General features: G+C 36.4%; 1 protein-coding gene across 3 annotated transcripts in view; it reads right to left on the bottom strand.

Annotated features, from left to right (window-relative positions):
- Ddx10 (DEAD-box helicase 10) overlaps positions 1-24,424 on the bottom strand; it is a 332,924-nt gene that overhangs the window by 282,875 nt on the left and 25,625 nt on the right. For all 3 annotated transcript variants that reach the window (XM_048795730.1, XM_048795729.1, XM_048795731.1), the window contains exons 7-9: positions 17,434-17,560; positions 13,441-13,603; positions 9,213-9,297 (exon numbers count right to left, since the gene is read on the bottom strand). In XM_048795730.1, the coding sequence (XP_048651687.1) occupies positions 9,213-9,297; positions 13,441-13,603; positions 17,434-17,560 (375 nt within the window). The remainder of the gene's footprint in view (positions 1-9,212; positions 9,298-13,440; positions 13,604-17,433; positions 17,561-24,424) is intronic.

The following is a 24,424-nucleotide window of genomic DNA, read 5'->3' on the forward strand; positions in this document are numbered from 1 at the left end:
CCCTCCCATCTTCTCTCTCTACCCCATCTACTGTAATTCATTTCTCTCCTTGTTTATTTTCCCATTCCCCTCACAACCTCTTATATGTAATTTTGCTGGGTCACCATTTGACCCAGCTATTGCCCTTCTCGGACTATTCACTGAAGACCTTAAAAGAGCGTACTACAGGGATACTGCTACATCGATGTTCATAGCAGCACAATTCACAATTGCTAGACTGTGGAACCAACCCAGATGCCCTTCAATAGATGAATGGATAAAAAAAAAATGTGGCATTTATACACAATGAGTATTAGGCAGCACTGAAAAATGACAAAATCATGGAATTTGCAATGAAATGGATAGCACTAGAGCAGATTATGCTAAGTGAAGCTAGCCAATCCCTAAAAAACAAATACCAAATGTCTTCTTTGATATAATGAGAGCAAATAAGAACAGAGCAGGGAGGAAGAGCAGGAAGAAAAGATTAACATTAAACAGATACATGAGGTGGGAGGGAAAGGGAGAGAAAAGGGAAATTGCATGGTAATGGAGAGAGACCCTCTTTCCAGTTTTTTAAGAACTTCATTCACATTAATTTGTCAATCCTAAAAAGAAAGAAACCAAGAGAAGAAGCGAATGAAGTTCCTGACAGACCAAGAAGCTGGCCTCAAGCCAGCTGGTCACTACGTTTCAAAGATTTAAACTTTTAATCCATGCTTTTTCAATTATACAAGAAGACTCTCCAGAAACAAAGATCCTCAAGAGATTGATCATAACTGTCTAACTCACATAAAGAACATACTCAAATCCTGCAGTTCACTAGTATTTCTAGATAAATAAGATGTCCAGACTATTGGCTTGAGTACACATGGCAATTCCTCCATTGAAATAACACACAAACAAACTGGCCAAAGCAAGGAAAGCAATCTTGCTATTTTAGCAATAATGTGCCTTTTTCCCCAAAGTGAAGAAAGCAGTCTTGCTATTTTGGCAATAAAGTGCCTTTTTCCCCCAAAGTCAATAATCCTTAACTATTCCATTTCAGATTACCCAAACATCAATGCCATTCTAATTGAGTCTCTAACTGTCCCTTAAAGTTTGCTCACTGATAGTGCCAACTACTGTCCTACTACAATATGACTGTTTACAAAAAACTGTAGGGACAGTTCTCCATGTCACAAGCTGGGTTATAAAAGGGTCTATTTAGAACAATTCCATTTCTGTAATTTTAAAAAATAAGTATATACATATAGCATACATTAAAATTTTTCTTTTTAGGGATTTTGGAGATTTTGTCATTAGTGCCTGTCTGTGTTGCCATTTTGGTATTATTGCATCTGTCTAGTGATTAAGCACTGCTTTTATAATAAAATAAACAAGTTATTAAAAACAAGTAAAAGCCAGACATAGTGGCAAATGCCTATAATCCTGGAGACTTGGAAGCCTAAGGGAGGATCTCCTGCTGTCCTGTTGTACTGTTTATTAGCTAAAAACTTTGTATAAAACACTTCATCACCATTTACCACATTTTCTGATTCATACAGTATACAACTGAATCTAGGTTTCCTTTAGGATCAAAAATTCTATAATTCTGACTATTAATAAACTATAGACATTGTTCACAATACAAGCATCATCAAGAGATAGACAAGTCGGGCGTGTTAGTACATGCCTATTATCCCAGTAATTCTGAAGGCTAAGACAGGAGGATTCCAAGTTCAAGGCCAGCTTCAGCAACTTAGTGAGGCCCTGTCTCAAAATAAAAAATAAAAAGGGATGGGGATGTAGCTCAGTGAGAAAGCACCCCTGGGTTCAATCCCTGGTACCTACCCCCCAAAAAAAGAAAAAAAGGAGACATTTGTTGATGACCCCTTACTATTCTATAGTACCTTCTCTTTTACCCTCTCTATCTCTCCTACTATTCTCCCTGTATCTCAGCCTTACCTGTAACAACCATACCTAAGATTTCATGTCACTGTGGGAGAAAAGTACAGTCTGTCATACCTATGCAGAAAGACAGCCATAAGGAATCCAAGTCCAAGAGTCTTATTCCTCCTACACGATGTGGTACAAAGGAAAGCTTACTACTCTAGGAAAAAGGCTATCTGACTTATAGACTGTCTAAAGATTCTAATCTATTTTAAAAAGAAAAAAAATGGCATGTTTGAATATACTCTGGGACAAAGAAAGTCATCTGCAGCCTAGAATTTCAGAAGCTACCAAAAGGTATATCATGATAGGCTCAGTGACAAATGAAGTTCATCCACCATAAAATAATTAGGAAAAAAAAACAGGTTGGTTAACATATATTATATGTAAGAACAAAGATTTAAGAGGTTCACAAAGAAAGAACAGAAATCATTGCACTCTATCAACTGTTCTCAGAAAATAAATCCTGCTGGGCACACTAGCGCACACCTATAATTGCAGCAACTAGGATAGGTGAGAGAGAAATGCAAGTTCAAAGCCAGCCTCACCAACTTAAGACTGTCACAAAATAAAAAAGAAAGGACTAGGGATGGCTCAATAGTAAAGCACCCCTAGGTTCAGGTTCAGTAAGAGAGAGGAGGGGATTACTTTCCAAAACATAAATGCTAAACTAAATTTTAATAGATTAAAAATAAAAAGAAAAATGAAATTCTACTGCCTAAAATTGTAGTGTCAGAAAATAAGTGAGAGAGATGATTAACACCATTTTACAGAAAAAAACAGTCTCAGAAGTTAAAAACTGATCCAAGGGTACATACCCAGCAGGTAACCAAGTCAAATTCAAACCTAAGTGTTCTGACTTTAAAGATAATAATTGAACAACTATGGGAAACCTGTCTCATAATCCAAATGAAGATGGAAAATAAATATATTTTTACTTGATCTTCATGATTACAAATGGGCAGCAAATTTAAGTAAAGACATCTACCATTCTTCTCCTGGCTTTCATACATTCTAAAAGCCATGCAGGGGAGCAACAACCATTAGAATCCATTAAGTAAAAACAGCTGGATTTAGGCATCGCAGTAAGAAGTTAGAGACTTCAGTACTCATTCCAGGCCTGGTACTTAACTGAGTTATCTTAAATGTATTTTACCTTCAAGTCTCTGGGAAGGAGTTTCTTGATAAGAAAACTTCTTCCACAAGTTGTTCTCTATTGGCTAAATGAGTCCATTCATTTATTTACTCAACAAATATTTATCAAATTTTGGAATGTAACTGGAAAAACAATTCATTCAAACCCTGGGTGTAGCACAGAGGTTGTCCCAGTTTAAAACACAAACAAACAAAAATGATACGGTCAAATCTCCTCATAAAACACAAATGACAGAACCCTTTGAAAGCAAACATGGCATTTAGTAGAATGAGTCCTCATATATGAGGCACTTACCTTTGGATAGGTTGTACCAAAGTTGTTCACAATCTATAGATCCAAGAAGTACATTTCTAGTGAGCTTTGTGACCAAATATCCAAGTATATAAATAGCTCATCTGTTTAATTGATATGCCACACACATCATTTAGTCTTCTGTGTTTATCTGGGCCAAAGACGTCCCAAATATGCCAATGAATGATAACTGAGGTCCTAGACTTATTTCTGTTCCACCTACCCTTGGAATTGCTTTTATCCTTGAAATTAGTAAAGCCTGACATTGGATGTGGAAGGTAATTCCTAAAATGGCTCCCAACAATCTGCACCTCTTGGTATTCACCTCTTTGTAGTCCCTCCACAAGGAGTAGGGCTGGCATGTATAAGCACTAGGATAATGCAGGAAAGATGAAGTGTGACTTCCAAGTTTAGGTAACAAACAACACTATTACTTCCATTTTCTCTCCTGTGCTCTCTCATCTGCTCTCTGATTAGGTTAGTTGTCTTGTGAGCTTCCATTCAAAGGGAGCCACATGAAAAGGAATTAGAAAGTACCTCTGACCAATAGTCAGGGAGGAAATGAATCTGCAAAACATCATGTGAGTGAGCTTGGAAATGAATCTATTCCAGCTGAGACTTCAAGTACTAATGACACCTTGACAGCACCCTTTTGTTAGACTCAAAGCTGGAGGACCCAGCTGTGCCACACCTGGATTCCTGACCCACAGAAACTAAGAAAGGCTATTGTTGTAAGCCACTAAGCAAGATGATAATTTATAGCAGTGATGGGTAATTAATGTGTTTGGTAGAATCTGATTCATGAGCCTGATTTGTTATCTCAAGTGTCTAATATTCATGCCCTTTTCTAAGCACTTAAGATACATCAATAAAAAGACAAACATTCTTGCCTTTACAGAACTTACAATCTAGTAAGAGAAAGAAGAAAAATACCAAGCAAATACTCAATATAGAAGGTGATAAGTGTTGAGGAAAAAAGAAAACAAAAAGCAAGTTAAGGAGAAGTTGCTGGGGGGTGAGTTAGAAAAAGAACCATGTCAATAAGTCAGGAAAAAGCAGTCCAGCAGAAGAGCTAATATAAAGGCCCTCAGAGATGAGTATGCCTGGCATGTACAAGAAACACCAAGACCAATATGAAATTTAAGAAACAGGGAAGAACAGCAAACAGGGTGAAGGATGAATGCATAGGCCCTGGAGGTCACTGTCTGTCACTCTGAGCTGGGAAGTCAGAGATGTGACAAGATCTAGCTTATGTTTTAAAAGATCACTGTGCCTGCTGCATTTAGTAGACAGTAAGGGAACAAGGGCAGAGGGAAGTGCTAGGGGAATGACAAACTCTTAACAAGTATCAGCCCCTGTCTACCTCCACAGCTATACCAGCTATATTCCACCCCAGCTCTTCACTGCTTCAAGACACAAAATACACGAGTTAATTTGCTTTATGGCAAAATTAAGGCTTTAAATTCTAGAAATCAATAAAGACAGAAGGCCATGTCAGGGAGCATCAGCCTCCATTTGGAAAACACAGACTAAAGACAGAACCTTACAAATCTCAGCTAAGGAATGAGAGAATCTGGCTAACAAAAGCAGGTCCTGGCTTACATCTAAGAAATTCACAGTTAAGTTAATGCAAATAGAAATGGTCTTTTCACTATTATTTCTATTTACAAACCAATTAAAAACTCCACAAAAATTTTTTTCTCATTGATTCTTTAAAGTACAAGTACATTATACAAACCATGAATCCTTCTCAAGTCATTAAGAATTTTAACCAGTTTCTAGCTTGATTTTTATGAAATTGATACTACAGTCAGCAAGTGTACAATGCAAAGGTTTGGCCTCTGCTGTCCCCTAGTGGAATCACAGTCAGCTACCTAAATTATTCACAAAATCTCAGCCACAAAATGCAAACCAGTAAATAAGGTGAAAATGGAATGTTGCTGAAATGATCTTATTTCCGAGTACACTGGAAAATAAAAGTTACATATAAGCCCCTATCTTCTACCCAGGGCTACCCTATTCTCCCCAAATAGAAGTATCTGATTTGTGTCTACCTTTCATTCCCAAATTTCTATTTTCACCTACACATTTTTATAAGAAATAAAAGAACTTAGTTTTTTTGAGTACCAAAAACTGATAGCCCTACAGAGAAATGCTTCTTAATGGCAGAATATACCACAGGATATAGCATTAAAAAAAATTTATATCTCTTGCCTCATTTGTCTCACAAGAAGATTGTTTTGTTAAAAGGGGCATGAATAGTTAAGAAAACAAGAAAATTTCTCAACTGCTTGCTGTAGGTCCAATGAATTCTAGACAGGTAAATCAATTAATACAAAGCACCTCAAGATGTTAAGTATCTGAATCACCCTTTACTCTTATTTAGCTAAAACATAGAAAAAAATACAGATTCCCACGTACCTTAGCTACTTTGCTAATGAATTCAGTCTCCTATATTCATGTATTTTAGTTTAATTCCAAAAGCAAACACTATCTGACAAACCCTATTTTAATTACAGCCTAACACAGGATTTTAATTAGTTTCAAATTTTCATTTAGCCTTTATTTAACTCAATTATTCAGTCTCATGGCCCACGAAACTTTCTAATTATTTCTAAGTCCATTAATGGCAACTTTTGAACTGCCAGGGAAAAGATAAGAATTATATATGATAACCTTTTCACTGATTATACATATAAAATGGTAAATTCAGAATATAGTTAGCTGTTATGAATAGTCAAACAGATTTCTACTTTTAAAATCAATGGCCGTATTAGAAACTACATTATACCATTTTTTTCATTAGCATTCTCTTCAAACATAATCTTTATGTTGTTCTTTTTTCATCTCAGTCATTATTGCCCAATTTAATGCTCACCACAGCACATGTTCAACATTAGATTTTCAGCAACTTCATCAGAACCAAGAACCCAAAATATTTCCCCTTCTTGGACTTTTTCCTGATATAATGAAATGTTCAACAGTCTTCATTTAGGAAAAATACACAATACTGCTAAACATTCTATGAAAGAATTAGTCTGCCCTATCCACATACACATGATTGGCACATCTACAAGACCTGTAAGTAATCCCCTGGTAAGTTGTGAGACACCATATGCAACTTTAGCTATCCAAAGACTCAAAGGACCACAAAATACAGATGTGTGAGGGTACAAGTACAAAGGTATAATTATTACACATTAACTGAGAAGAACTAAACAATGGAACAAGATATATCCCACCAACCACCACTAATAACTTCTCAGAACATCTCATTATGAACCATAATCCAAACATGCACCCAACAGATTCAAGACCTCTGTGACATTATGTACCTTCTTATAAAATGAAAAGTGGAACAAGCTATTGTTCTATCCATGTCCTATTTTTCTTAGATCTCAGAAAAAAAAAATCGAAAGTCTAGTTTGTTTGAATATACAATTACATCTTATATAGAGCATAGTCCTATCTAGTGCTTGTTCAAATATTTTATCACTAATTATCATTAATTATAATTGAAAGACTTACTTTTGAATATTCTAGTATAAAAATTCTATTTTAGAAGCCTTTTACTACTAAACTGTTGTCTCCCTTCTTTCATGGAGTTAAAAGAAACACAAGTAAGAAAGTACATTTTGATTAGAGCCAATTTTGAAGGCAGCCTACAAGATAACTTCGAATCTATCAAAAGACAGACACTTAGACATTCAACTTATTTTATGAAAATAATAAGAAAAGCTCTATTAGTTAAGCTATGAAAGAACTTGAAATGTTATGGATTAGATTATGTGCCCCTAAAAACTCATATGTGAGAAAACTTAAGAAAGTTTAGAGGTGAAATGACTGGGTTAACCTAACCAGTGCATTAACCCCCTGATAATTGGTTTGTAAGTAGAAATAATAGTGAAAAGACCATTTTCATTTGTATTAATTTAAGTTAAATGTGAATTTCTTAGATATAAGCTAGGACCTACTTTTGTTAGCCAGATACAGATTAACTGGGTGGTAAGTGTAGGCAGGGAGGGTGTGGCCTACAGAAAGAGGGTCCCAGGGATTGTATCTTTAGGGTTTATATTTGTTCCTTCTTGAGTAAAGAGATATCTCTCTCTCTCTCTCTCTCTCTCTCTCTCTCTTGTTTATATTTGTTCCTTCTTGAGCAAAGATATCTCTCTCTCTCTCTCTCTCTCTCTCTCTCTCTCTCTCTCTCTCTCGGTAGCCATGTCCTAACCTGCTTTCTTCCACCACATCCTTCCGCCATGATGTTCTGTCTCACCTAAGACCCTGAGGAATGGAGTCAGCCATCTATGGACTGAGACTTCTGAAACTGTGAGCCTCAAACTTTTTCTCCTCTGATTATTCTTGTCAGGTCTTTTTGGTCACAGCGGTGAAAAAGCTGAGTAAAACAATGAACAACTTTCATTTCAACGGAAACAAGGGCCACCATGTTCCAAAATATTATTTTGTTATCTTTCAAGGATATCCAGGAAATATGATGTAAAAATAGAAGAATGATAAATCCCAAAGGAAATTCCTAGATAATCCTTTAAACAAAGGATTATCTATAGAAGACAAATTATACCTGTTGTGGGCACAGGGCTGGTGGAGGGAAAATATATATCAAGCCTGCCAGAAGTATATTCACAGTCTTTGCTCAGATGAAGATTTAAACCTTGAGTCTAAAGATCCTATCATCCCTGAGAAAGCCTTACATGTTCATGGCTTGAAATCAGAAGCAATTGCTAGTCCAGTTAGAACCACATCAAAATCCCTCTAAGTACCCAATCATTAAGTTTTGATGAAAAGGAAAATGGGAAGAAAATGTAAAACTGAAGAAATAGTCCATCTGTGACTAATCATAAGTTAAAAAAAAAACTAAATATTAATCACAATGAGTGTTTTTCCAAGAAAAACATTATAAATATCAGTAAGAATATTTCTTACTGATTCACCCGTTTTCTTATGATCAATTTCTGGATGCAGAATTACTAAGGCAAAAAGAAGTACTGTAATGCTTTGGATAAGTCTTACCAAATGCTACCTAAAAAGCTGTTAGCCATTTACAATTCTACCACCAGCACACATCTTTTAGCTTCAATGCAACTCAATCGCATCTTGTATGATCTTTTTTATTTATTCAGATATATTTTTATATTTCAGTCCCAAATCACTGTGACTTTTTTTTTATATTTATTTTTTAGTTGTAGTTAGACACAATACCTTGATTTTATTTATTTATATGTGATGCTGAAGATCGAACGCAGGGCCTCGCACTTTGATGTCTTCTTTTGTAGACAATTTCTATATAGATTTTGATCACATATAAGGGGTGTGGAGAAGGAAAATATAGAAAACTAAAAGTATTTACCAATACCTCAATTCCCACTAGGAAGAAAGGGAAAAAAAGGAAATCAAGACTCCAAAATACCTTCCCTTTAATAAAGCCTATAACACAGAAGTAAGAATACAAGATGGGACCAGAGGAGTCTGACTGCCCAGGTTCAAATCCTGGCCCTGTGTATCTTTGAACACATTGTTTACCTGCTTAAAGACTCAGTTTTCTCATCTGAAATTGGAAAGATCATTAGGATTCAATGAATGATGTTCAGTGAGCAGTTTGGGTGAAAAGTTTAGAATAAGTAAAGTCAAACAAGAAACTAAAATAAGATTAATGGATTTTTCTTAACATTAATCAAGTCTCAGCCATAATGATTCACAACAGCTGTCAGGTTGCTATCAAACCACACTCCAAATGCCAAACCAATACTCACCTAACTTCTCCATTCTTTGAAGATGGGGAAGCATGTTTTGTTACTTAAATTGTACCAAAAGCAAAGAAATGGGCTAGGACACCTACCTGGCAGTTCTACCTGCTCTGTGAATATATGTGTTGGCATCCTCTGGACAATCAAACTGAAGAACCCAATTTACAGCTGGAAAATCTACACAGAAGGAATATCAGGTTAAAAATTTTAAAAAATCAGTTTCAAGATCTGCCCACTGTACTATTTTTATTTTACAATATTGCCTGCCAACACAAACTAATATCAACTGTGAACTCTACTAAAAATAAAATTAATTGCAAGAACCAAGAGATAATAAACACTGCTTCTTGGACAAAGTGAACTAAAACTAATTACAGTATTTGAATGTAAAGATTATTTCACAACTGACACAGGACAAATTGCTTTGTGTCAAGCAAATAATGAAATACCCTGATGTTTAATAATCTTAAAAAGAAACACTCTTCTTGGGGTGAACTATATAACTGGATTCTAAATTTAAAGGGAGGTTTACTTTACCTGCTAGTCCCATCTCTGGATTGAATTGTTCTTTTTTGAGATCCTTGTCCCTGATTCCTAGCAATTATTACTCCCTACATACTTATGGCTACAGCAGTTTTCATTCATTCTCAGAATCCTCTCAACAGAACTACCTCTGATCACTTATGAATTTTGCTATGAGGATTTCAGATAACTTTCATCAGAGAAAAGGGCTGAACACCAAAAAAAAAAAAAAAATGGGCATCATGGCACACATATACACCTGTAATCCCAGTAGCTTGGGAGGCTGAGGCAGAAGAATCGCAAATTCAAAGCCAGCCTCAGCAACTTAGCAAGGCCATAAGCAACTTAGCAAGACCTTGTCTCAAAAGAAAAAAATAAAAAGGACTAGGGATGTGGCTCAGTGGTTAAGTATCCCTGGGTTCAATGACTGGTACAAAAAAAATGTTGAAAGATAATGAGTTTGATACCTATAAGTATTAAGTGATACAGCCTACCCAAAAAGGTTAAAATTTAGTACAGGGACAAAGTCAAGAAAAACATTTAAAGCAATTCTCTCAGAACTTGAAGTAAAAGGTACTTCAGAAGGAAGTCAGAAGGAAAGGCATATTGCAGGGCTATCAACAGATTGAAAGCAGCACTTGAACTCAGGCCTCCTACCTCACCCAATATAACTGGGTCTCTTGGAGAAAAGTTTTTTGCCAGAGAAAGACTCCAAACTCTAGGGTACCAGATAGAGCAGAAAGGAGGGCAACAGAGCCAGAGTGAAAAAAGGGATCCTGAGGCAAAGTCTTCATGCTTCCTGGAAGGCCTTGGTGCCAACTTCCTTGCTAGTCTTCCCCAGAGACAGCAGCAAGATTAATTTATATGAGATTGAGGGTCCCTTATCTAGAGGAATTAAATATTTGAAAACGAATAGAACTCAACATTTTAAATCCTCCACAAAATAATAGACTTTGTCCAAATCCCCTCGCAATGACAGCCATTAGTCAACAAGTCTAGATAATAAAGAGAAAATTAGAACTGTGTTTCCACTCTTAGAAAACTAGGCATGTAACTGCTAGAACATTTGAGAACACAGAATTGGGAACACATAAAACTAAACAAATTTTGTAACAACAGTATGAGACAGGAAACAGTACTACTTCCCTCAGCAGAAACTATAGTCAAAACAATGTAAACACAAAGTGTTTATCTAGCCGAAACTCATGATATAACAATATAAAAAAGATGGGGATTAGCAGAAGACAGATAATTATGAGAGTTAATAAAAGGAGTAATTTCTAAACACGCTGTCATTAAGTGGTAGTATAAGATTACTTAGTTAAATAGAGCTAAACACCAAGTAAGATTTTTAAATAGTTGCCTCTAGGGGAAAAAAGAGGGCTAGAGCAGGGTCTGTTCATTTGAACTCATTACCCCACATAATTTTATTAAAAAATAAAATTAAAACTAAAATAAAGTAAGAAGATACAAATGTATTCTGAAATTGTTCTTGGATGGGGACAGGAAAGCTCAGAATATTCACTGCACATTTTTATGTACAAAAACTGAAAACCTAAGTGTCCATTGTTATAGGAAGAGTCATGTAACTGAATAAATTCTTTCTATGTGACACTATATAAACACATTAAATCTTTATACATCACTATGGAAAGACCTCAAGAGCAAGTTAAAGACTAGCCCTTACGTTACTGTTTATAATAAAAGAGTTTTTCTATCACCTAAGATAATATATTCACAAAGTACTTTCTTTTAAATATTTTTTTACTTGTTGTTTTATTTATTTATATGCAGTGCTGAGACTCAAACCCAGTGCTTCACACATGCTAGGCAAGCATGCTACCACTGAGCAACACCCCAGTCCCACAAAGTACTTTTAATAAACCAAAATTGAGGCTCTTGATCCTTTTTGTGCTATAATTAAAGACTCTAACCCCCATCTCAGAATGATTTTAACAAAGCAAAACACAGGTTATAAGAGAAAATATTTATAGTATTTACAATAAAACATTTTTATTTTTATTATTTTTTTATATACTAATGTATAGACTTACTAAAACATTAACACAACCTCATTGTGGGTCTAATAAGCACTATAATGTAATTAATAATGTAAGTATAAATAATTTTCCAAGATACCCATAACAATATATAATGAAAATATGATTTTAACTGGTGACAAAGTCACAGGAACTATTAAAACTATGATAGTTTGTTGCTTACATTCATAGAGCTAAATTTCAATCAAAGATTACTGAAAACCATATTTTTTTTTAAAGAAAGAGAGAGAGGGAGAGAGAGAGAGAATTTTAATATTTATTATCTAGTATTTGGTGGACACAACATCTTTGTCTATTTGCGGTGCTGAGGATCGAACCCGGGCCGCACGCATGCCAGGCGAGTGGCTACCGCTTGAGCCACATCCCCAGCCCTGAAAACCATATTCTCCCCAACTCTATTTACAGTTCACAGACCTGCTAATTAATTTTTACCTTACAATTCACTGAACCAGATGTAGAAAACTTAAAGGCTCTATTCCAAATATATGATAGTAACTGTTTGATAGGAGGTATAGGAGTAAAATGAGAAAGAGAGAGAGGGTTCAAAAAGGACTACATCAATTAATATTTAACAGAATCCAAGGAAAATGTGACAAAATATTACTATCTGTTGTGGCTACTGTGTTTATTGTGAGTTTTCTGAATTATTATTTTGCAAAATGAGATCATAAAAGGAATAAACTTCAGTTTAAAACATGCTTTGGTTAACCTGGAACTACTTTAAGTTCAAAAGTCAGATATAATTTGGGGGAGAAAATCACAAAATGTTTCAAAACTACATAGTCAAAGAACAATGCAGGTTGTAGGGGAATTGTCATTGGGCTGAGTAAAAACTAGTTTTTAAAATATGCATACTTGGCTACTGTCTCTAGTCACACGTTAACAAACTGATGCTTTAGAACAGAGGCAGGAGGATGATCATGATAAAAATAATTATTAAAGTGGAGTAATGTGTGTATCAGAGTACGTAGGACCTATTCTTTGTGCAGGTTTGAAATTTGCCACAGTTAATAAATACAATAAAACAAAGCTACCACCTATTTATTCTCACCTCTTATTCCTACCTCTAGACTATTTCTACTTCTATGCCCATCTTACTCCTCCAAAGCCATAAGTTAAACATGAGTATCATAGAATTTTTAAAATAAATTTTAAGTACATTAAACAGCCATTTTCCCCCCATACTAGGGACTGAACCCAGGGGTGCTTAACCACTGAGCCACATTCCCAGGCCTTTTAATTTTTTCTTTTGAGACAGAGTCTCACTAAATTACTGAGGCTGGCTTAGAACCTATGATCCTCCTGCCACAGTCTTCTAAGTCATTGGGATTATACGCGTACACCACTGTACCTGGCTTAAAACAGCAATTTTTAAATAAAAATTAGAAGGGTAAAAGGATGGACTTCACAGATTTTCATTAAATGAATTATAATATCAACACATTTCCAATTTTAAAAAAAAAGGAATTTTTTTCACATCTTTAAACCCTCCTTTGGCTTTACAGACTCTTCAGGTACTATGATGTAATTATATCATGAAACACTAGTAAAAGTACAAAAGATACATATATTACAGAATGTTTCACTGACACATCCTTAATGTTAATTAACTTATTTACTTATTTCTCCCACAAGAAAAGTCCAATTATTTAAATCCATTAGATTTCCAAAAATACACCTTAAAATTAAACTATGGTTCCCATGATCACAGACATTTCATTGTAGTAAGTTTTCTTACCCAGCCCCCTGGCTGCAATATCCGTAGCAAAGAGTACTGCAGCTCTCTTGCGGACAAATTCATTATAGACTTCCATTCTTCTCATCTGTTGTTGTCGACCATGGAGAGCAAGGATAGAAATACCAGGGCGAAGCCGACAGAAAACTCGGTACAGGTACTGAACCTAGGCATTAACAAAAGAATGAGTTTGGTACTTCTGGATGGCAACAGTAAGGCTTACAAGATAAACAGCAAAAATGCACTGAAAATGCATCCAGAACACAAATTTTGCCAGTTTGAAATTTAAAAAAAAAAAAAAACAGTTAAATATGGAGCAGAGAAAAGGCAAATGGAATTTAGGGTCTTCAAACAATTTTGCTCTCATATTTCCTAAAAGAATTGTGAAAGGAAAAATATATTTCAGTTGACATCTAAAATCTTTCCAAATTTAAATAATTATAAAAAGGCAATTTCTATTTAAACGGATGTTTTAAAACTTTTTCTTTCTTCTACAAATGTCCAATGCATTCTAAATAGAACTATAGGCCAACAACCAAAGTAACCAATATGTAAAGACACTTCTTTACAGAAATTTTATTCCCTTTCCTCCTTTAACTCATTTCTAGTTCCTGACCTCACAGAACTGCATATTATGTTTTAAGCCTGAAAGCTCCTTACTGATCACATTCTATTTCATAAATTTCAGTGTTACATTTAATTTCCTATGTTCATAAGGCCATATTAATTTTCTTGTCAGACTAAGCAATTATTACAATATGAACACAGAAATGACCAAAATAAGAGATGTTGAGTTTAATAGACATTAGACATAAATAAACTTGTATTTTAGCCAGGCACGGTGACACACACCTGTTATCTCAGCAACTCTAGAGGCTAAGGCAGTAGGATCAAAAGTTCAAAGTCAGCCTCAGCAACTTTCGAGGTCCTAAGCAACTCAGCGAGACCCTGTATCTAATAAAATATAAGAAAGGGCTGGGGATGTGGCTCAGTGATTAAACACCCCTGGAATTCAATCCCTGGTACAAAAAGAAAAAGGCTAGGTTTAATCCCAGTATCAAAAAAAAATGTATACTGTAAATACATCTCAATGTATAGACCAAGATTTTTTGGTTTTAATTCACTTGTATTTATATTTCTTAAATGTATTGTATGGACTGCTGGACAAAACAGTTTAGCATTTTATTCCCAATTTCTCTTTCTAACCTAAATTAATAAAATCTATCTACATAAATACAGAAGATGGACTCAAAAAAAGGCTTATCCCTTTCAACTCCTATAAAATCTGCCAAAAATCACAATGACAGATGACCAAAGATTACTTATAATACAGCTAGAACTCCATTTAAGTCTCTCTTCAATTCTATTCAAAATAAAGAATGGGAAACCACAGTGACTTACTACCCAATCATTAGTGTCATTCACTTTCTCAACAGTAATTCTCTAATGTCAGGGAGGTTCTGATTCTGAAATAAGGTACCGGCAAGATTAAGGATAAATGGACTTATTCCTTTTTCTTGTAAAGATATAAAAAGGGCCACCATAGAAGGGGAAATAGTTAAGGAGACTTGTGGACTACAGATGCACTCTCAGGCAAATCAATCTTAGAAAAAGTATATGTGGAAAATTAGAAAGTATAAATTAAGTTTATGAAAACTTTGTAAATCTGAATCTTGAACCAAGATTGACCTTGAATTCCTGCTCTTTTTAACAAATCTGCTAGCGTGAAAGACATCTGTTGAATAAAGTCATTGAGGTTTTAAGCATGGAGTTTGATTCTAATTGACAGAAAAAGTAACTGAAGGATTTTAAGCAAAGCAATGATTATTCTTGTGTTGACTTTCCAAAGGTCACTCTGGCTATAAAGTGGAAAAACCAAAGGAAACAAAGTGAGGGAATGAGGAAAGAAATAGGAGGCTAAGAGAAGGTTAAGCGCGGTCCATACTGCACTAGAACAGAGGAGATGGAGGTGGATGAGAAATGGTAGAGCTAATGTGTAATCAACAGCTTGAGTATGGGATTAAAACAGAGAGGAATTAAGGATTCTGTAACTTAATGAGATAGAAAAGAGTTGGGGAAAACAGATCCAAGAACAGGAACTCTTTAATTGTTTTTATTATATTCTATTTGCAAAACCTTCTAGTAATCACTGGAAGTATCCAAGGGAATACATAAATCTGGAGATCAGAGAAGAAGTGAGAGCTTGATACATGAATTTTCCAGTTAGCATACAGGTGGAATTTATAACCATAAAACTAATAAATTTTCTCACAAAGAAGGCAGAGATGGAAAAAGAGCAGAGTAGACAGGTCAGAGGCACTCCAATTGCAATGGTCAAACAAAGGCAAACTCAGCAAAGGAGTTCAAAATAGAGCAGTCAGAAAGCAGAATGGGATGACAAGCTAATGAGTGTGGAGTCACAAAAGCCTAAAGTGTTTCAATAGGGAATGATCAGCTGTAGCTAATGCTTCTGAGAGGACAAATAAAATAAAGACTGATAACTTAGCACTCACTCTGGAAAGCTTTCTCTCTGACGGGCTGATTCAGTGAAGGGCTTAGTAAAGAACAGGAGGTAAGAAAGTGGTTCAGCCAGGAAAGTAAGTTTTTAGAAGAGACTGCTGTGAAGAGCAGAGAAAAAGGCAGTGACTGGAAAGGGACACAGGATATGTTTTGTTTGGTTTTCCCCCTTAATACTGGCATTGCTGAAGAGTAAGGAGAAAAGAAAATGTGGAACAAAGGAGACATTTGCAGTGGCAAAGGCCTTGCAAAAGGGAATGGAGCACACAAGAAGGGTGGGTCATAGACACAAGGGAGAGACAACTGTCCACTGTGGCAAAGAAAAAAGCAAACATTACAGAGTAGAAACTTTAAAGGATTCTGAAAATAATTTTCCAGTATCTAGGAGACAAAGTTTTGAAAATCTAAAATAGACACTAAGAAGATCTGAAGTCATTCATTACATGGCAAAAGGATAGGGTTCAGTGGACAACAGAACAGACCACTACTTGCCTTTCAAGAAGCTGGAGGGAAACTCACCTGCATACTTATGGTAAACTATTATTAGGGAATATATCTAGAATTGATCTATTATATGCTCATATGTTATCAAAAATCTGAAATACAAATGAAAAGTGGTATACAAAAATCAACCATAATCACTTATCCTTAAAGAAGGAGATGAGGGGCTGGGATTGTGGCTCAGCGGTAGAGCGCTTGCCTAGCACAGGTGGGACCTGGGTTCGATCCTCAGCACCACTTAAAAAATAAAGGCATTGTGTTGTGTCCATCTACACCTAAAAATTAAATATTTAAAAAAAAAAAAAAAGAAGGAGATGAAATGTTCTCACGTATCTCTGAATCCCCTATTCCTAACACAGGGCAAGAGTTCATGAAGAACACTTTATTAACCAAATAAGGATATAAACAAACATCGCAAAAAGATAGGAAAGGGATAACTGATTCTAAAAGAGCATCAGAGAGAGTCAGAGAGAGACTTTCAGGTATAATATTTGAGCTCAGCTTTAAAGAGCACCAAATATTTATCCTGTATGTGGGTGAAAGGATGCAAGAAGGGCAGCCCAAACAAATCAGTATGAACAAAGGTAAGAGACATGGGGGGAAAAAAGAGAGAGCGAGCATATTCAGTTCCATATTCATGGAGAGTAGGAAAGGTGTCAGATTATGAAAGCCTCTGCTCAGCCAAGCTAAGGATTGTTTATTCTACCAATATTTACTGGAGGCTACTATGTTTCCAGGATTATTAGCACCTAGCACAATATTGAAGAAGACTGATAGTTTCTACCCTCATGGAGATAAAAGTCTCACCCGTGGATAATTTATTTACAGCAACACAGGATTCTCATTATCTATGGATCCCTCACCTCACCTAGCACTGTGTGTCTCATACAATATAATATTTGCCTAACTGAAATTTGATATCTCAAAGGAAATGATTCAACATGAGTAAGTTCAGAAAGAAAAATAAACAGTTGGTACCTCTTTGCAACTAGAGAAAAACACAATACTCTTCTTCTTCAGATGACTTCTCAAAAAGGAATACAGCACACTTATTTTTTGCTGCAGCTCACAAACTATGTAGTTCTGTTCCAAAGTAGCAGGGGTGCTTGAAAAATTAGGAAAAAATATATTAAAAATAAATTGTGGAGTGATATTCGCAAAACTATATTTTTTCATGTATGAACATGTAACCACAACTCCCACCATTATGTAGAACTATAATGCATCAAATTTAAAATGTGGGGGAAAAAAATGAAAACGATGTGTTGTTACCTTTGGAATACACACTTTAAAAAAGGAAAATTTTAACAATAGCTCACCCCTCAAATTATTCTCCCTCTCTCTCACCCAACTCCACACACACCTTTTCTCTACTGTCCCTTAGGAAACTAATTCAACATGTGATTAAAATACATTCAAAATCCTTTATAGAATACATGTCAAAAGACACTCAAAATAGTAACTTCTGACAGTGCAGAGTCAAGGATTAACTATTAAAAGGGGAAAGGACCCACAATCTATGAAAAGCAGCATAAAAGACTTGTTGGGTTGATGGTAATGTTCTACATTTTACTGGGGGTTTGGGTGACACAGATATACACATTCATCAAAATCAGCAAATGTACACTTAGAAATTGCAGATTTCATGATATTAAGTTTTACATTAAAGAAAGAAAATATATAAATATTAATGATGGTATATGTGCTGAAATATTTAGGGGAACATACCTGCAATTTATTTTGAAAAATAAATTAAGATAGTTAATATACAGTCAGCGAGATGAACAAACAACTAGTAAATCGATACTGCCATTAGGTAACATCTAGTTGACAGGTATGAAGTATTCACTATAGCAGTCTTTCAATTTACTGAATGATTGAAATTTTGTAATAAATATTACAGAAATACATGTATTTACTCTTTGAATAAATCCACTTTTATGTTTCTATTCCTAACATACACACACAAAAGACACATGACATTATTTTAAAAACAGAAGATAAACAACCCAATTGTCTATCACTAGAGAACACACTAAATATCCACACAATTAAGTATTATATGCAACTGCAAATAGGAATGAGCAATCTATCCATATATCACTATGGAGTTGTCTCTGGAACTTAGTGTTTTGGAAAGAAATAGCAGAGTAGTAAATAATTGGTAGGATGTATCAGTGTGGAGGTACACACATACACATACATATATGCACATCTGTGTGTATCTATTTGTATTGACGGGAAAACAAAAGCAGACACCAAAAACTATACATCAATTTACATGACACCAAAATCATGATCCATAAAAGAACTGGTAACCTGGATTTCATTTTCATTAAAATTAAAAATAACTGATCCATGACAGACACTGCCCAGAGAATGAAAAACAAGTCACAGAACTTAATATTTGCAAACAAACGATAAAGGACTATTCTCCAAATTATAAAAAGAAGCATTAAAACTCAACAAGAAGAACATAGTTATTTTGTTTGTTTGTTTGTTTGTTTGTTTGTTTGTTTTGGGTATCAGGAATAGAACTCAGGGATGCTTTACACTGAGCTACATTCCCAATCCTTTTTTTATAAATTGTGAAACAGGGTCTTGCTAAATTGCTTAAGGAATTCCTGAACTGTGGAGGCTGGCCTCTGACTTGCAATCCTCCTGCCTCAGGCTGCCAAGCCATGGAATTATAGGGGTATACCATAGTACCTGGCAAGAGCAAAATGTTTTAATTAAAATAAAGGGGAGGGGCAAAAAACTTTAACACCTCCCCAAAGGGGATATACAAAAAGCAAATGAGCATATAAAAAGATTTTCCACGTCATGTCATCAGGGAAATGCAAATCAGAACAATGAGATACTAGTATATAGATACTAGTATATACCTTATTAGAGTGACCAAAATCCAGAAGAGTGATAACAAAAGATATTAAGAACATTCAACCACAGACTCATTCATTACTGGAAGAAATGCAAAATGGGATAGCCACTTCTCAGACAGTTTGACATTTCTTACAACAACAAACCTTACCATCTGGTCTAGCAATGTGCTCCTTGGATTGACCAAAAGGAGTTAAAAACATGTCCACACAGAAAAAATTCTGCACAGATGTTTATAGCAGCTTTCTTCATAATTGCTACAACCTGGAAGAAATCAAGATGCCCCACAGTAGGTACAAGGATAAAATGTGTTATATCCAGACAATAGGTTATTATTCAGTACTAAAAATAAATGAGTTCTCAGAGCTGAGGGTATAGCTCAGTGGTAGAGCACTTGCCTAGCATATGCAAAGCCCTGGGACAATGGGGGGAGGAAGCAGGGGAGGGTGAGCAGCTCTCAAGTCACGTGTAGACATGGAAGACACTTAAATGCATCTTAAATCAAAGAAACCAACCTGAAAAGGCAGTATGTTATGATTCCAGCTACATGACATTCTTAAAAAAAAAAAATGGGTATAATAAATGGTCGCCAAAAACTAAGGGAGAAGAAGGGATGAATAGGCAGAGCATAGACAATATTTAAGGCACTGAATGAAAATACTGTACAATAACTATCACATTAGATATGTGCAATCAATCATAAATTTGTCTAAAACCATAGAATGTGCAACACCAAAAGTGAACCCTCATGGTAACCATGGGCTTCAGGTAATAATAATGAATCAGTAGGTTCATCAATTGTAACTGTGCCACTCTAGTTGGAGCCGTTGATAAAGGAGGAAGGCATCTTCCTCTCAATTTTGCTGTGCATCTACGCATGCTCTAAAATAGTTTTTAAAAATAAATAGGTCATATCCATAGGAAAATATGATAACACAGTGAACTGAAGTTTTATTAAAAAGCTCCAAAATGAGCCAGTAACAGTGGTGCATGCCTGTAATCCCAGTGACTCAAGTGGCTGAGTCAGGAGGAACACCAAGTTCAAGGCAAGCCTGGGCCACTTAGTGAAACCCTGTGTCAAAATAAAAAGGGCTAAGTATGTAATGGTAGAATGCCCTGGATCCATCCCCAGTAAACACAAACACACACACACACACACACACACACACATACACACACAAAAGGTCCACATATATATGAAATTTACAGCTTAATAGCAGCTCCGTAGTGTGAAACCAAGAAAGCAGACAGGGCAGCTTCTCCACAAGGTAGGTGACCAAAAAAAAAAAAAAAGGCAGGGGAGCTTTACTGGAACCTAAAACTGCACATTCAAAGCAGACTGTGGACACAAAAGGTTGGATATAATAAGGAAAAAAAAACCCAGCCTCACAGCTGCTGTCACAGCCTGGACAGAAGCTCCTACCATGAACATAGTAGAGGGATAAGGGAATTAAAGGAACCTGCATTTTTCAGAGGCAGTGCAGAGCATGTGGGTTTGGAGCATTTAGAGACCAAAGACATTTCCCAACAAACGTGAAGGACATGATGCATGATATCTGTGTGTTGGGAAAGAAGTCACCATCTCTCTAGGTGGCATATGGAGGACAAAGGAAGGAACCATTTTGCAGCTGCAGCACAGGGGCTGGCACCTTAGGGGGCAGATTCCTGGCAAACCAAGTTTGGCCTGAAATACATGGCCAATAAACACATGCTGCACGACATGGAGTGTGCTTAAGTAACCAGAATAAAATCAAATGGGGAGACAGGTTTACTCAGGGGACAACTGGTCGAGGAAACCCACCAGGCTCTACCCTTCCCCCTCCAATGTGACTGCTTACAGGAGCAGCTTGGAGAGATGCATCTGTCCAAAAACTCAGAAGGGCAGGGACTGAAGAGATTGTTTGGAAACTGAACCTGAGACCAAGAAACGTGTGGTTGTAGTGGTACCCCCTTCTCCACAGAAAATCTTAACTAAGCTTCTCCAGAAATCTTCACCGTAATTGATTTTAGGTTTATCAGCGAAAGAGTCTCTACAAAAAGAGTTCAATGTAGGCAGACTTCCTATTTTCCTATTGCTCTATTGTAGTTGGCCAGTGGCCTGGAAGAAATCAGCACTCTAGGTGCTCAATGCCCCTTTACTAGTTTTTCATAAACATTTATCCAGTATAGTAGTCTGTAAAAGTGTGTTTGCAAATGTAAAATGTGATAATAAAAAGACAAATCCTTTGACAAGGCCTCTGGCCTTGAGCTGGAGCTTCACAGAGATGTCTACATTTCTAAGATAAGAGAAGTTATCAATTGGGCTCCATGGTAAAAGTTGGCTACGGGAGGAAAGAGAGGAGAGAAGAAGCTCTCCCCTTCTCAGTGTTGTCCTTGAAAGGTTAACTTGCCCAGAACAGTGAAAGAAAAAACTGCTTCTATGTGAACTTCTACAGACTGTGAACTTCTGAGACCCTCCCCTTACATGCTGGGTATAAAGTTCTGAAACTACCTGAACCCGAGGTTCAGAGGATTAATTGATTACAGCGAAAGCTATGCCCTCTGAACCTGGCTGCAGCCAAATAAAAACTGTTTCCTGCTATCTGGTCTGTCTCCTACAACAGGGTATACAGGTGATGTAGGGGGACTAAGAATTGGCTCCTCCACCACATGAGTTGAACCCAGGTAAGATCCATGAGGTAAAGTCTTTCAGAGTGGACCAGCAAGTACTGGGTGCTGGAGGTGCCAATCAAGACCAATCAGCATCCAGCAAAGAGCCTAAAGCCTCCCTTAACCTAAACCCTGCCACCAGGAACTCCACCTACACTTCAGAATATTCTCAACAAAATATTCCACAAAGATAAAATGAAAAAAAAAAAAAGAAAGAAAGAAAGAAAAGTGAAAAGCAGCAAAGGGAGAAACTATAGTAAAGGAATAGTCAATCAAAGAAGAAACTAATTCAAATTAAAAACTAGAAATAAACAAATAAGACCAGGAACACATATCATATCTCCATAATAACCTTGAACATTAATAGCCTAAACTCATTAATCAAAAGACACAGACTGGTAGATTGGATGAAAAAAACAAGACCCAAAACTATACCATCTCCAAGAGACTCACCTCATAGGCAAAGACAGCCACAGACTGAAGATGAAAGGATGGGAAAAAAACACCATTCACATGGATCACATAAACAAGCCTCTTATCAGATAAAGTGGACTTCAAGCCAGTTAATCAGAAGGGACAAAGAAAGACATTTCATACTACTTAAGGGAATTATGCATCAAGAAGACATAACAATCGTAAATATTTATGCTTCAAACAATGGAGCATCTATGTACATCAAACAAGCCTTTCTCAAATTCAAGAGTCAAATAGACCACAACACAATAATTCCGGGTGACTTTAACATACCTCTCTCACTACTGGGTAGATCTTCCAAACAAAAACTAAACAAAGAAACTATACAACTCAATAATACAATCAATAATTTAGACTTAACAGACATATATAGAATATTTCATCCATCAATGAGTGAGCACACTGTCTTATCAGCAGCACATGGATCCATCTCTAAAACAGACCATACCTTATGCCATTAAGCAACTCTTGGGGAAAAAAACAGAGATAATATACCCTGCATCCTATCAGATCATAATGGAATGAAATTAGAGATCAATTATAAAATAAAAAATAGAAGAAACTCTAACACGGGGAGGCTAAATAATACACTATTCAATGACTAAAAGATAACAAAAGAAATCAGGCATGAAATAAAAAGAAACTTAGAGGTAAATAAGAATAGTGATAAGACAAAATCTCTGTGACACCACGATGGCAGTGCTAGGAGGAAAGTTCATTACACTGAGAAAATTCATTAAAAGAATAAAAAGTCAACAAATAAAAGACCTAACATTATATCTCAAAGCCCTAGGAAAAAAAGAACAAATCAACATCTAAAGCAGGAAAAAACAAATCAACATCTAAAAGGAACAAATCAACATGTAAAGCAGGAGAAAACAGGAAATAATTAAAATCAGAGCTGAAATCAATAAAACTGAAACAAAAGAATTCAAAAACTGATAAAACAAAAAGTTGGTTCTTTAAAAAAAATAAATGATAAAACATTAACCACGCTAACAAAGAAAAAGAGAAAAATTACTAAAATTCATGATGAAAAGGAAATATTACAATGGACACTACTAAAATACAGAAGATAATCAGAAACTATTTAGAAAATTTATACTACGATAAAATAGAAAATCTCAACAACATCCACAAATTTCTAAAGACATATGACCTACCCAAACTGAACCAGGAGGATATACACAATTTGAGCAGTTCAATCTCAATCAATGAAATAGAAGATGCCATCAAAAGCCTACCAACCGGAGAGAAGGCTGGAAGATGGCGTCGAGGGGAGTGCATTGCCCCCGTGTGCCGCGTCACTGTGTGGGAGTATGACAAGTCAGGACGGCTAAAGGCTATCTTGTTAGGAATTTCCAGCAATAGTGGGGTGCTCCGGAACCTGGAGGAAGGATTTCCATCGCACGAGGATCGGCTACAGGGACTCAAATGCGAGAGATTTGTCACACGGAGGGTAACGCTGCTTATTCAGCAAATCGCCCCGCGGCTAGAGTCTGCAGCGCGCGCTGGGAAACGAGGAGGAGATAGTGGCGCAGGGATACAGCGCTGCAGTTTCTGCCAGCCGTGCAAGCACCGTACTCAGTGCTGAATTCTGGGTTCGAGACGGGGGAAGGAAGCGGTCCATTTCGGTTCTCCACACCGGTCAGACCACAGAGGAGGCCAGCGGCCACCATCTTGGAGAACTGACGTCACCATCCCTGTTTTCGACTGACCGCAGCTCATTCAGCCATAGAACAGGTAATTTCAGGCTGCCATTCGCCTGCGGCTTGCAGACAGATTACTCAGGCTCAGTGCCTGAGTGCTTCTTGGAGCCTGCTCTTATCAGAGCATACACCGAGCACGGAGCGGCCGAGTTCCGGCTCCTGGAACTGCCCTGGCCCAGGGCTAAGGAGCCCGCGGAAACTGCTTCTCGGTCCGGGTCCTGCTGAGGGCCGGTCAGGACATGTCTCTTACTTTGGTT

The sequence above is a fragment of the Marmota marmota genome, unplaced genomic scaffold (genome assembly GCF_001458135.2).
Source record: "Marmota marmota marmota unplaced genomic scaffold, marMar, whole genome shotgun sequence".
Taxonomy (NCBI): Eukaryota; Metazoa; Chordata; class Mammalia; order Rodentia; family Sciuridae; genus Marmota; species Marmota marmota.